At 39.3% G+C, this 13,476-nt stretch overlaps 1 protein-coding gene across 5 annotated transcripts in view; it reads right to left on the bottom strand.

The window, feature by feature from the left end:
- Positions 1–2,359: 2,359 nt before the first annotated feature.
- Positions 2,360–13,476, bottom strand: part of large2 (LARGE xylosyl- and glucuronyltransferase 2) — a 144,046-nt gene continuing 132,929 nt past the window's right edge. For 4 of the 5 annotated variants that reach the window (XM_061884104.1, XM_061884090.1, XM_061884113.1 and 1 more), the window contains one exon: positions 12,656–13,226. In XM_061884104.1, coding sequence (XP_061740088.1) covers positions 13,029–13,226 — 198 coding nt within the window. In that variant the 3' untranslated portion in view covers positions 12,656–13,028. Of the gene's footprint in view, positions 2,608–12,655; positions 13,227–13,476 lie in introns of those variants that run through there. The other variant, XR_009803781.1, reaches the window with a different exon arrangement.

Below are 13,476 nucleotides of genomic sequence, written 5' to 3'. Positions count from 1 at the left end.
CAGAGCAGCTAAATGAACACTTAGCGTTTAACAATCTATGTGAAACCTTTCAAACCGGTTTCAGGGCAAATCACTCGACTGAGACAGCCCTCGCAAAATTGACTAATGATCTATTGCTAACAATGGACTCTGATGCGTCATCTATGTTGCTGCTCCTCGATCTTAGCGCTGCTTTCGATACCGTCGATCATTATATTTTATTAGAGCGTATCAAAACACGAATTGGTATGTCAGACTCAGCCCTGTCATGGTTTAACTCTTATCTTACTGATAGGATGCAGTGCGTCTCCCATAACAGTGTGACCTCGGACTATGTTAAGGTAACGTGTGGAGTTCCCCAGGGTTCGGTCCTTGGCCCTGTACTCTTCAGCATCTACATGCTGCCGTTGGGTGACGTCATACGCAAATACGGTAAAACTTTCACTGTTATGCTGATGACACCCAACTCTACATGCCCCTAAAGCTGACCAACACGCCGGACTGTAGTCAGTTGGAAGCGTGTCTTAATGAAATTAAACAATGGATGTCCGCTAACTTTTTGCAACTTAATGCCAAAAAAACGGAAATGCTGATTATCGGTCCTGCTAGACACCGACCTCTATTTAATAATACAACTTTAACATTTGACAACCAAATAATAAAACAAGGTGACTCTGTAAAAAATCTGGGTATTATCTTCGACCCAACTCTCTCCTTTGAGTCACACATTAAAAGCGTTACTAAAACGGCCTTCTTTCATCTCCGTAATATCGCTAAAATTCGCTCCATTTTGTCCACTAAAGACGCCGAGATCATTATCCATGCGTTTGTTACGTCTCGTCTCGATTACTGTAACGTATTATTTTCGGGTCTCCCCATGTCTAGCATTAAAAGATTACAGCTGGTACAAAATGCGGCTGCTAGACTTTTGACAAGAACAAGAAAGTTTGATCATATTACGCCTGTACTGGCTCACCTGCACTGGCTTCCTGTGCACTTAAGATGTGACTTTAAGGTTTTACTACTTACGTATAAAATACTACACGGTCTAGCTCCAGCCTATCTTGCCGATTGTATTGTACCGTATGTCCCGGCAAGAAATCTGCGTTCAAAAGACTCCGGCTTATTAGTGATTCCTAGAGCCCAAAAAAAGTCTGCGGGCTATAGAGCGTTTTCCGTTCGGGCTCCAGTACTCTGGAATGCCCTCCCGGTAACAGTTCGAGATGCTACCTAAGTAGAAGCATTTAAGTCTCACCTTAAAACTCATCTGTATACTCTAGCCTTTAAATAGACCTCCTTTTTAGACCAGTTGATCTGCCGCTTCTTTTCTTTCTCCTATGTCCCCCCCTCCCTTGTGGAGGGGGTCCGGTCCGATGACCATGGATGAAGTACTGGCTGTCCAGAGTCGAGACCCAGGATGGACCGCTCGTCGGGACCCAGGATGGACCGCTCGCCTGTATCGGTTGGGGACATCTCTACGCTGCTGATCCGCTTGAGATGGTTTCCTGTGGACGGGACTCTCGCTGCTGTCTTGGATCCGCTTGAACTGAACTCTCGCGGCTGTGTTGGAGCCACTATGGATTGAACTTTCACAGTATCATGTTAGACCCGCTCGACATCCATTGCTTTCGGTCCCCTAGAGAGGGGGGGTTGCCCACATCTGAGGTCCTCTCCAAGGTTTCTCATAGTCAGCATTGTCACTGGCGTCCCACTGGATGTGAATTCTCTCTGCCCACTGGGTGTGAGTTTTCATTGCCCTTTTGTGGGTTCTTCCGAGGATGTTGTAGTCGTAATGATTTGTGCAGTCCTTTGAGACATTTGTGATTTGGGGCTATATAAATAAACATTGATTGATTGATTGATAGTGGATAATTTAGGTGTGTTTTACAGCAATTTGAACTGTGGTCACTCTTGGGATGGGTGATGGCTGAGGTGTGTCCTGTCCATGTGTATTTCAAGTATAGGTACACCCTAAATTTTAACTTTATATAATTTTCAACTAACCTTTCAGTCATACAAAAAGAACTAGTATGTAACCCTAGGACCTCCTGTATCAACATTCAGTCATTTTGCCCCATTTTTGTTAATTTTTTTGTGTAATTGTATTTGTAGAAAGCACCAATAAAAAACAAGCTGAGTATTGCAAATGGCCCGCAGTTCGCAGCATTGATTTAGACTTTCCTCTTCGGAAACATATGTCGCTCCCTTACGTCTGTTTATGATGTTATTTGAATTTTTAAATATGTTGCTGATTATAAAAAAAGAAAATCTCAGGATACAAAAATTGCCAGCCGTAGTCTGGAAGTTTTTTGAGCATGTTCTTTAAACTCAAAATCCACCAAGAGTGACAAAAGAGCTGCCAAACATTCCATATACGTATGTATATATATTTTTTAATGTACATCTGATTGTTGTTTCAAACGCCTGAAATTAGCAAGAATGCATTTTACTGGCAGAAGCAAGCTCTACTGATGACAGTACAAACCGCTTGAAAATATTTTTCCGACACAAGGTAGTGATTTATCTCGTCCTCGACCACCAAGATGAGTAAAGCAGGTATGAGTGCATCTGGTCCATGTGGTTCTCCCATGCAGTCTTGTAATAATAGGAACACAATCAGGCAGTGAGCTGCAAAAAAAAAAAATTAGTTTGTCCTATCAGTGGTAGTTTCATGGATGTTTAATGAACAATAAGACAAACAAAACCTTAGCCTGCCTCAACATTGACATCAGCAAATCAGCCGAATAATTTTACCTGCTTTCATTCTGTAAAACCACCAGAGCAAATACACCAAGAGGTATGCGGAATACTGCACCACATGATTTCCAGCATCAGCAATGTGGAGTTTGTATCTTTTTGTCTTCCTTCTGCAAAGCCATGAAACAGTGTCCATGTCCCACACACTCAACTACAGCTTAGGTGGCATAGCAGGTATCAAAGACCCATGCCATGCCACCTGTACCACTGACAAAAGATATGTATTCATGGAATACTTCCTTTGCAATACACTGCAGTCAGCAAAAAAAACCTTTCTACAGTCAAGCTGACATTGAGAGTGTCTGGTTTGCGAATTATGCTGTAATCGGCGCATCTAAATGTGTGGTTTTCAGACATAAAGGGTAGATGGCCCACTTTCATTTGGGAGTGAGTTATTGCCTAAGATCCAGGAGTTCAAGTATAATGGGATATTGTTCATAAGTCAGGGAAGGCTGGAGCATGAGATCAACAGGCGAATCGGCATCTGCAGTGATGTGGTCACTGTATCGGACTGTCGTAATGAAGAGAGCGCTACGCCAGAAAACAAAGCTCTCTATTTAACGAGGGTCACGAGTGTAGTGTCTATTGTAATATAAAGTAATATGTGTTCCATATAAGGCTACATTCCCGGGAGCAAGCAAGTAGCTGGTTCTGTTAAACAGTGGTCCAATATTGTGGGCTGGTAATAAAGTGCAGCCACAAAGTGATACACACAGGAATGCAAACCCATACCTTAACCCTTTTAGTCAATGGAGAAAGGTTTAGTAAACCCGTCCATGGTATGTGAGGAGATTGTAAATGTACACATAAAACCTACCATGGTGCCATGAACTTAATGAACTTAGATAACATTATATCAGTCAATAAAAACTGAATGTCTTGATACCCTGAGTAGGAAAAGTATCTTTTGGCTAGATTCTCCCCATAGGTACTGTATATACTGCAGAACATGTTGTGTTGCTTGCTTGTTTGATCATCACCGGCGTCCTCCTTGATCCTTCACACACCTACGCCGTCCTTGAGCCTGGGAGAAGCGGACAAGGCCAGAGACACGACACAAGCTTTGTGACAGAAAGTGAAGTGAAGTGAAGTGAATTATATTTATATATCGCTTTTTCTCTAGTGACTCAAAGTGATTTACATAGTGAAACCCAATATCTAAGTTACATTTAAACCAGTGTGGGTGGAACTGGGAGCAGGTGGGTAAAGTGTCTTGCCCAAGGACACATCGGCAGTGACTAGAAGCGGGAATTGAACCTGCAATCCTCAAGTTTCTGGCACGGCCGCTCTACCAACCGAGCTATACCACCCCAAAAGAGCAGGATTGCTGCTACATGGGGCTCAGGCATCTACTGTTCTTCAAATGTTCGGACATGTCCAACTGGGTGAAGGCCCCTGGTTACACCTGCGACAAGTTGGAGAGATAAGGTCTAGCAGCTGGGCTGGGAATGCTCCGGTGCGCCTTCGGTGGGACTGCAGACACGGAAGTCTGGGCTTCTCAACTGTGACTGCTGCACCTGCGACCCAGACCAACTAAGCCTAAGAAAAAGGATTGATGGGCAAGCTGCTGAAACATGAACCGATCAAGTTTTGTGTTTGGTCGATTACTGCACAGTAACGCATGCACATGCCATACTTACAAATGAGCACATTTATTTCAAGCACTTAGAAAAATAACATTGATTTGCTTCAACAATAATAAATATAGCGCCTGATATCAGGCTCTGTCGTTACAATCAATATCCAGTCACAATACAGCAAAGGCACTATCGCTTTTACCACAATCAACGACAAGTTGATGTTTGGCATTGATGGCAGCAGTGTGGGATCAGGACTTATCATTAGTACACGTACATACTTTGGTGGTTAGGCCCCCACTGCATCTCTCTTGACCTGGATTGGTTCTCTTGCTCTTCTATTAAATTAATGCCGGGAATAAAAAATCATAAAAGAGATAGGAAGGAGGAAGTTTGAAACTGAACCTGTCTACTTGCAGGTCCAGGACCGTACAACGATCCAAATCACACTTCCTTGTTTTTTTCAGTAGAACTCTTTAAAAAACATTGTAGATTAATAAACATGGACCCATAATCTAAAAATTACCACAAAAAGATGTTCAGGTGTTACAGTTAAAAAGATGTCTCTTTGTGTGTATTATGTATACATATGGTGACCAAATTGTCTAGTATTGCTTTCCCAAATGGTGATAGTGTTAATTGAGTTGTGACAGATAGATTTCAACCAATTGAATTGTTGAGTTGATTATTGTTGCGTTTGGCTTTGCTTTCAGATGAATGTATTGCTTATTTTAACTCTCAGGAATGAACCTAAAATGTCAAATCTATTGTGTTAGTTATTCCACGCCTTATGTTGCCAACGAACCAGTTGGAGTAATCAGTGAAGTAATAATTATTGTACATTGTATCCGATAAAGAAAAAAAATGATTTAGTGTGTGCAGGGCCTTACTTACAGTGCAATATTCTAGCAGAGAAACATAACATAATTATGAACATGTTTGACATTTCACCTAACAAAAGAACAATCACAGAAGGGGTGTGTACATGCCATGCAATACAGTATTGTCGTTTATCCAGGTCATGACTTTTCAAGGCATTGAATTGACCTTGGACCCTAAGGAAATAGCATTAGTTGACTGACTTTGCCTCAGAAAATTTAATTTTACCATTGAAAACATTCATTTTTAAATCCTTGAGAATTTCATATTTACAAGTTTTTCCTAGTACTTAATACAGTTTTACTTGTTTGCTTTAAATATTGTATTTGTCCAAGGGCTCTTTTTCTCTTAACACATTGTCATCTCTGAAAAATGTGCACTATTTCACAAGTCAAATGGTCACGGGCATAGAAAGAACAGTACTAAGTTCACTCATTATTGTTTTGAATATATTCTATCATATTCAGACTGTGACTTTTTGACCTATTTATTTTCAAAATACTTTATTGTTGCATCATGTGTCAACAAGCTCTTAGCGTTGATGTCATGTGCCTAGATAGCAGGCCCATCAAAATGTATGCGGGAATTTTTTAGTTCTATACAATTGTACTAGAGTTGCGCGTTTCATATTTCTGCACAGCTATTTGCTAAAAATATAAATAAATTTATATTTGCTCTTTATTTCCTTTACAGGTCTAATAGAGTGATTTGTATTATTGAAGGAGATGGCACCATTATGAAACACCAACACAGTGTCATGGCAGTGTCAATACAGCCAATGAGTGTGCCACACAGTCACTGAGGCGCATTTTATTAATCCCTACGAAAAACTAATTTCTATTACTTTCAGTCCTGTAACTCGAACATTGAAGTCCTGTAAAAAATGAAATAAAGTTGTCTGTAATGAAACCTTATACCTTTTGAGTAGTTCAATGCATGTTTTATCAGATTTAGAAATGTAAAAAGCGAGAAACTTAAGTTAAACAGGCAAATGGCACCAATTCGGTAAATTGGCCCAGAAACAAAAGTAATAGATTATTAAGGATTTATATTATACCCATCGTAAACAATTATACACTCATTACCTTTACCAGCTATGACATAAATCTCTGATGTTTTGTTCAGATACTTGATGCCCTTTCCTTTGTTTTTTGCATTGAACAAAGAGAGCACAGTCTACCAAGTCATTATCCTTGTGTGTTAAAGTACCAGTAGAGTGGAAAAATTAGTTGACTTCATATGCTTAATTATATTTCATTGTATTCATTAAACCATATCCAATTGTATTCACAAGCCACAAAGTATGTAAAAACACTGTCTAAATATCACAAAATGCCACAAATTCAGTCAACCATTTTGAAAATTTTGCTCTGAATGTCTTCAGTAATTTCCGTGGATTGACGTCACTGGAGTAACGCTTCTGCGCTCTGTCCATATCATCAGATCAGTCATACTGGAAATATAGAAACATTAGAGAGAGAGAGATGTGCTATCTATCATTAACAGTTCCTATATAAGACATGAACAGTTTTTTCTTTTTTTATGCATTCTAAGTCATAAATAAATAAATAGTCTGTCATATGAACTCTCATTTCTGCCCACAAAACCCTCTAAATAACCATCCAAAACCTGCCAACAATACTTTATTTACATATCGTGACTTGAAAATAAAACGAAATATTAGCGATGTTGTTATTAAAAGCACTTTTTGGATTCATAGCACACAGCTAATTAGCTGCTTTACTGTGAGTTGGCAGCGATGTCCTGCTGCTCCCGAATCATCATTGTCAAAGTTATTCTAAATAATAATAATAATACTCAAAGCGCTCACAGAGAAGTGGGAACCCATCATTCATTCACACCTGGTGGTGGTAAGCTACATCTGTAGCCACAGCTGCCCTGGGGTAGACTGACGGACGCGTGGCTGCCAGTTTGTGCCTACGGCCCCTCCGACCACCCCCAATCATTCATTCATCATTCATTCACCAGTGTGAGCGGCACCGGGGGCAAGGGGGAAGTGTCCTGCCCAAGGACACAACGGCAGCGATTTGGATGTCAATAGGTGGGAAGTGAACCTGCAACCCTCAGGTTTCTGGCACGGCCGCTCTACCTACTACGCCATGCCGCCCCAAATTATAGATTATAAATTATGACTCTCATTTAGATTTCAGGAGGATTTAGCCATAAATTTAGAAGTTGTTCATCTGTGACATTCAATTCATACACGGAGATGGAGACAAACACACACAACCAAAGCCGGTGTCAGCAGGGAGACTTTTCCTTCTAACTCTTTCTTGTGCATCAATAGTATTTCTTCAAATAAAAGGGAAAATATGGACCCCCTATCAGTCGCCATCGCAGTAAGAGCAGACATTGGAGAGGAAGCTATCAATTTATTATGTTTGTAGTTTGTATTTCTTGTTTAGCACTTATCAATACTGCATCATTATAGCTGGGTTTGTTTAGCAGAGCTTCTCAAACGTGTAGCTCTTCACATTCAGGATCTACAATATTAGTTTCTGATCATAATTTTCCCCAAAGTAATTTGGCTCCCACAAATTCTGCATGATTTGCAATGGTGTTGGTGGGGAAGAGATCTGTGGTTCCTAACTCTTTGTCACGCAATGACGTGTCTGGGTCACTCATTATCTCTCAAATTGGGAATCTGTGAGATTGATACTACTTTCATCATATCTATTTACTGGCAAATTTTGTAAGTATTCCAGTGTCATATATCAGATATGTAAGATGATAGCCAACTTGTTTTTCCACTCTACTGGCACTTTAAAAAAACTAGGCCAAAAAAGCTGATTCTGATGTACTGATTTACTGAAGATTGCGTTTAGCTTCTTTAATCTAAAAAATGTATCGAAGTGCCTCCCATCCTTCAATTTTTATTTATGCGACTCCATGTGTAATAAGTCTGGACACTCCAGCTGTACATACAATCGAAGATGTCAACTGCTCTCCAGCTGGTGTAACAGCATCCACGAAAAACTTCTATTGTAAGAACCTCTAAAAAAATTCTACTTCTGACTTGACTGATTCATGCAAAATTACCCTGATCACAAAAAGCTGGAGTAAGAGTAATAGTTTAGTAGTAGCACAGAAGGAAGTAGTGGCACAAAAATTGAAACAGCCCTCATATTTACCGTAGAGTAGAATATATTTTACGGTGTACAGCTTTCACAGCAGTAACATGAGTCAACACACAGCCATGATTGTGGAAATATTTGTGAGTAATTGCCAATAGTCTAGCATGGTGGTGGTATCGTCACAGGATGGGGCTGCATGAGTGCTGTCAGCACTGGAAAAGCTGCGGTGCTTTGAGGGACGATACATTTTAACATGCACTGTGACGTCGTGAAGCAGATCATGAACCTCTCCCTTTTTCTTTGCAGGTTTAATGAGGTAGAACAACAAGCAACATTGTGTAAACTAGCGTCTTATTCTGCTCTTTTGGTTAGGTAATTGCCTCAAGGTCTGAAGCTGCATGAGTGCTGCTGGCGCTACGGAGCAGCGGTTCAATTAGTGCCAAAATGTATTCCAACATGTAGTGATGTTGGTAAGGAATCCAAACACAATTTCAAGAGGATCAAGTGCTGAGGAAGATGAAGACAAACATCCGCACTCAAATAAACACCTGTGTGACATCCACAAGGAGAAGAAGGATAGGTGGAGGTGCATAAGGTGTGCAATGTGCGTCAGTTTCAGCAGTGATGTCATGACAGAGGAATACAATAGAATTCCAGTAACAGGTGATTAATTCCATATCCACGAGGATTAAGTTAGACAATCATGGCTGTGTGTTGATTTATTTTGAAGGGGACAGTACATTTTTGGTCTGCATTACAAAAAACTGATCAGTTTTTGATCATTTCCTGTTTCCTGTCAGGCGTTTCCAGTCCTCTACTGTTCGCAGGCAACTTGGTATGGTGACAGGGGGCGGAGCAACCAGGCAGGGGAATGCAATCAGCAAAAAACTCATTCATAAACCCAGTGCCCATCCACACCAGGAATAAAACAGATTATTGTTAACCTAAAATCTGTACTGTGTGCCACCAATTCCTTGTTTGCTAGCTTTTATATTATGTCTTGTTTCTAATTTGTGGATGTTGTGTTAATGTTTTGCTCTCTGTTACTGTAAGGTTTAGGTTGTTACTTTTTACTTTAGTTTTTTTGCTATCATGAAAGCCATAGTATTTGTTCTTTTGATACAGTGTTATTACCTCTCATTGCATTACTTTGCTTAGTATTTGATTGCTGATATTTTTTGTTTTTCATATACAAGGTATTGTCAGTTTTGTAGGTCCATCCAAGAAAAATCAACGGCCAAGCCTGACATTGACAAGTTTTGGACTAAGTTGAAACTCTGTTCTTCGTTTGGATGCGCAGCTAGCAGCCGATTTGTTGGTGGGTAGTGGGGTCTGCACTTTTCTAGTAACATTTTAGGTAATACATTTTCTCCGCAGTTTCCCCAACATATTTTTCTATATCTTTGTTTGTTTTTGTAAATCTCGTGTCCGTGTGGTAGTCTGTGAGAGTGGGGGACAAAACCTCCAGTGCCATCTCCCTGAGCACCAGCCCCCCCCAGGGCTGAGTCCTGAGTCCGCTGCTGTTCACATTGATGACCCATGACTTCTGCGCCAGGTCCATTACTAACCACATTGTGAAGTATGCAGCTGACACAACAGTTGTGGGCCTCATCCGTGACAACAACGATATGGACTACAGGGAGGAGGTGAAACATCTGGTTGACTGGTGCAGAACCAACAACCTGGGTCTGACCGTCTACAAGACCAAAGAGATCATCGTCGGCTTCAAGAAGCACCAGTCCAACCACACTCCATTCTTCATCCACAGCACAGCGGTGTAGATGGTAAGCAGCACCAAGTTCCTGGGGGTGCAGATAATTGACGATATGACCTGATCCCCACACATCGGAGCTTTTGTAAAAAGAGCTCAGCAGCGCATGCACTTTTTGCATCGGATGAAAAGAGCACAGCTCCCTCCCCCCGTTCTCACCACATTCTACAGTGGCCATATGGAGAGCCTACTGACCAACTGCATCTCTGTCTGTACTGGAGCCTTCAGTGCCTCAGACTGGAAGTCTGCAGAGAGTGCTGAGGACGGCAGAAAAGATCTTCAGGGCTCCTCTTCATTCTATCCAGGAGATCGCAAAAAGCCGCTGCCTGACCAGGGTTCAGAAAATCTGCAGAGACTCCTCCCACCCCCACAAAGGACTGTTTTCACTGCTGGACAAGGAAAAAGGTTCCGCAGCCTCCGTAGTAGAACCTCCAGGTTCTGTAACAGCGTCTTCCCTGAGGCTGTAAGACTCTTGAACGCAACTTAATTATCCGCTCAATTCCCCCCAAAAATGTATTAACTCGCTGGAATATAAAGACAATATAATGTACATCCATAAACGTGGATGCATATGAAAAAGTGCAATGTATTTATCTGTCCAGTAATCTATATATTTATATCTGCACCTATTGCTTTTTTATCCTGCACTACCATGAGCTAATGCAACAAAATGTCGTTCTTATCTGTACTGTAAAGTTATATTTGAATAAAAATAAAAGGAAATCTAAGTCTCTAAAAATATGTGTGTGTGTATATATATATATATATATATATATATATATATATATATATATATATATATATATATATATATATACACAGTGTTCTAAAAAGTACTTAAACAATAAACAAGTTAGAAAAGTAATTCAATTACGAACAGAATTACTCTTAAATAAATGTAATTAATTTAAATTTTCCTTACTTAAAAAAAACATTTGGCATTTACAGTTACTAAACGTTTCATATTAAGCACCGTGTGCGTGGGTCTGTGCTTTTAAAAGGGCAAATGATGTGTGACGCCAGCGAGGGTTTTAACGCTGGAGCCGTGTTTGTTAGCTTTGGCCGTTAGTAGCGGCAGTGTGTCGGCTTTGACGCAGCTCTTTTGAATATTTTCACTGTATTGTGTTACCTCTGGTTTATAAAGAGACTGAATTTGCTTCGATGGTTGTCATATCTTCTTGTCAACAAACAGGGTGTTGTATGGATGACAAGTTTGTCACTTCAATCATTGATTTGTTGTTCATTGTTCCCATCGTGTACGTGTGCGCATGTTGTTGTCCGTTGTGTCACAGTGTGATGGTGCCTCTTCCAATTTAATATCAAGTTAATTTTAGTGCGGTGCTGCTTGTTGCTTTCTCTACTAAAAGATATTTCCTGCATTGAACTTGCTGCGCTTACGGCGCTGTGTTGATGTAGACATAAATAAAACCACATCAAAAGTAGTGTGCCATGTTCCATCAAATATTATTTTACAACGGCGTTACTAACATCGTTAATAAATAACACAGTCATAATATATATATATATATATATATATATATATATATATATATATACTAGGGCTGTGAATCTTTGGGTGTCCCACGATTCGATTCACTATCGATTCTTGGGGTCACAATTCGATAATATATCGATTTTTTCGATTCGAATCCATTCTCGATTCAAAAACAATATTTTTCCGATTCAAAAGGATTCTGTATTCATTCAATACATAGGATTTCAGCAGGATCTACCCCAGTCTGCTGACATGCTAGCAGAGTAGTATATTTAAAAAAAAAAAAGCTTTTATAATTGTAAAGGACAATGTTTTATCAACTGATTCCAATAATGTAAATTTGTTTTAACTATTAAACAAACCAAAAATATGACTTATTTTATCTTTGTGAAAACATTGGACACAGTGTCGCTTATGAGATGCGATGCAAGTGTAAGCCACTGTGACACTATTGTTCTTTTTTATTATTTTTATAAATGTCTAATGATAATGTCAGTGAGGGATTTTTAATCACTGCTACGCTGAAATTTTAATTAATATTGATACTGTTGTTGATAATATTCATTTTTGTTTCATTACTTTTGGTTTATTCTGTGTCGTGTTTGTGTCTCCTCTCAATTGCTCTGTTTATTGCAGTTCTGAGTGTTGCTGGGTCAGGTTTGGTTTTGGAATTGGATTGCATTGTTATGGTATTGCTGTGTAGTGGTTTGTTGAATTGATAAAAAAAAAAAAAAAAAAAAGATTTTTTAAATATGAGAATCAATTCTGAATCGCACAACGTAAACGATTCAATTCGTATTCGAATCGATTTTTTCCCACACCCTTAATATATATATATATATATATATATATATATATATATGTCTTGATTGGAGTATCCAGAGAATAGTGTTCGATACCGTGGTAGAGCGCAATATATACATATACATATATAAATATATATATACATATATATATATAGATATATATATATATATATATATATATATATATATATATATATATATATATACACAAAACAATCTAATCTAACATTAAACTGGCCTTCAATTGTGGTCAAACGAATGCTTAAAATAATTAAACGACAGCTCATAAGTTCATATTTATGCTGCAAATATATATAAGTATTTACTGTAATTGAGCCTAGTAGTACAGTAAAAAGTGATAACGCATGAAACATTTGGACCGACCATTTTGTTGTTCCCTTTTTGATTGAAATGAACCTAACCCCTGTGAAGTGCGGACTGGATCATGTTTAGAAACATCCCTGATTGCTAAAACAAATCATTACAATGTTTTAAACACGCAAATTCCATCAGTGCCATAGGAGAAGCAACGTTCCATCTTGTCTCGTCTCATTTAGGTAAAACCAACGAGCACAGGAACGTTTGAAAGGTGCTGCAAAGCTTTACCATCATGTTTGCCAGTCTGAGATCCTTGAATGTTCAGCTTTCTTGCTTCTGAAAAGGATCTTGTTAGATGTTCCTCTGGGCAGTAAGGTACTTGAGAGCACCTGAGCCATATTTCCTGGACAAGTCCTGGTGGAACTCATCCTTGAGGGTGTTCAGGCAGTTGCGGTAGCTGGTGCTAGAACGGAACTTGGAGATGTCAAAGCTCGGCGCGTGGGGCATGTGGATCATGAAAGCATTTGGGAGAACCACAAGGTCATACTCCTGAAAAGAAGAACAATACATTGCTTAAAGTCACGTGCCAAAGCACATTAAATTGTTCAATTATAAATCAGGAAATGACTAACTTTTTTTGTCCCTGTTTTTTTTCATATGTGAAACCTTTAAGTGCCTTTAAGTGCTCTGCAAAAACTAAAACTAATAGATTAAATATGGTTGCATTGTCTCTTTTAGTTGGCAGATTAGTTTGCTCATCTCATCTCAATTAATGACTGAGTGCATCAGGTTTGTTTTA

This window comes from Nerophis ophidion, linkage group LG02, assembly GCF_033978795.1.
Source record: "Nerophis ophidion isolate RoL-2023_Sa linkage group LG02, RoL_Noph_v1.0, whole genome shotgun sequence".
Lineage (NCBI taxonomy): Eukaryota > Metazoa > Chordata > Actinopteri > Syngnathiformes > Syngnathidae > Nerophis > Nerophis ophidion.
The sequence above is the reverse complement of the archived record's forward strand: the minus strand, read 5'-3'. Positions and strand labels throughout refer to the sequence as shown.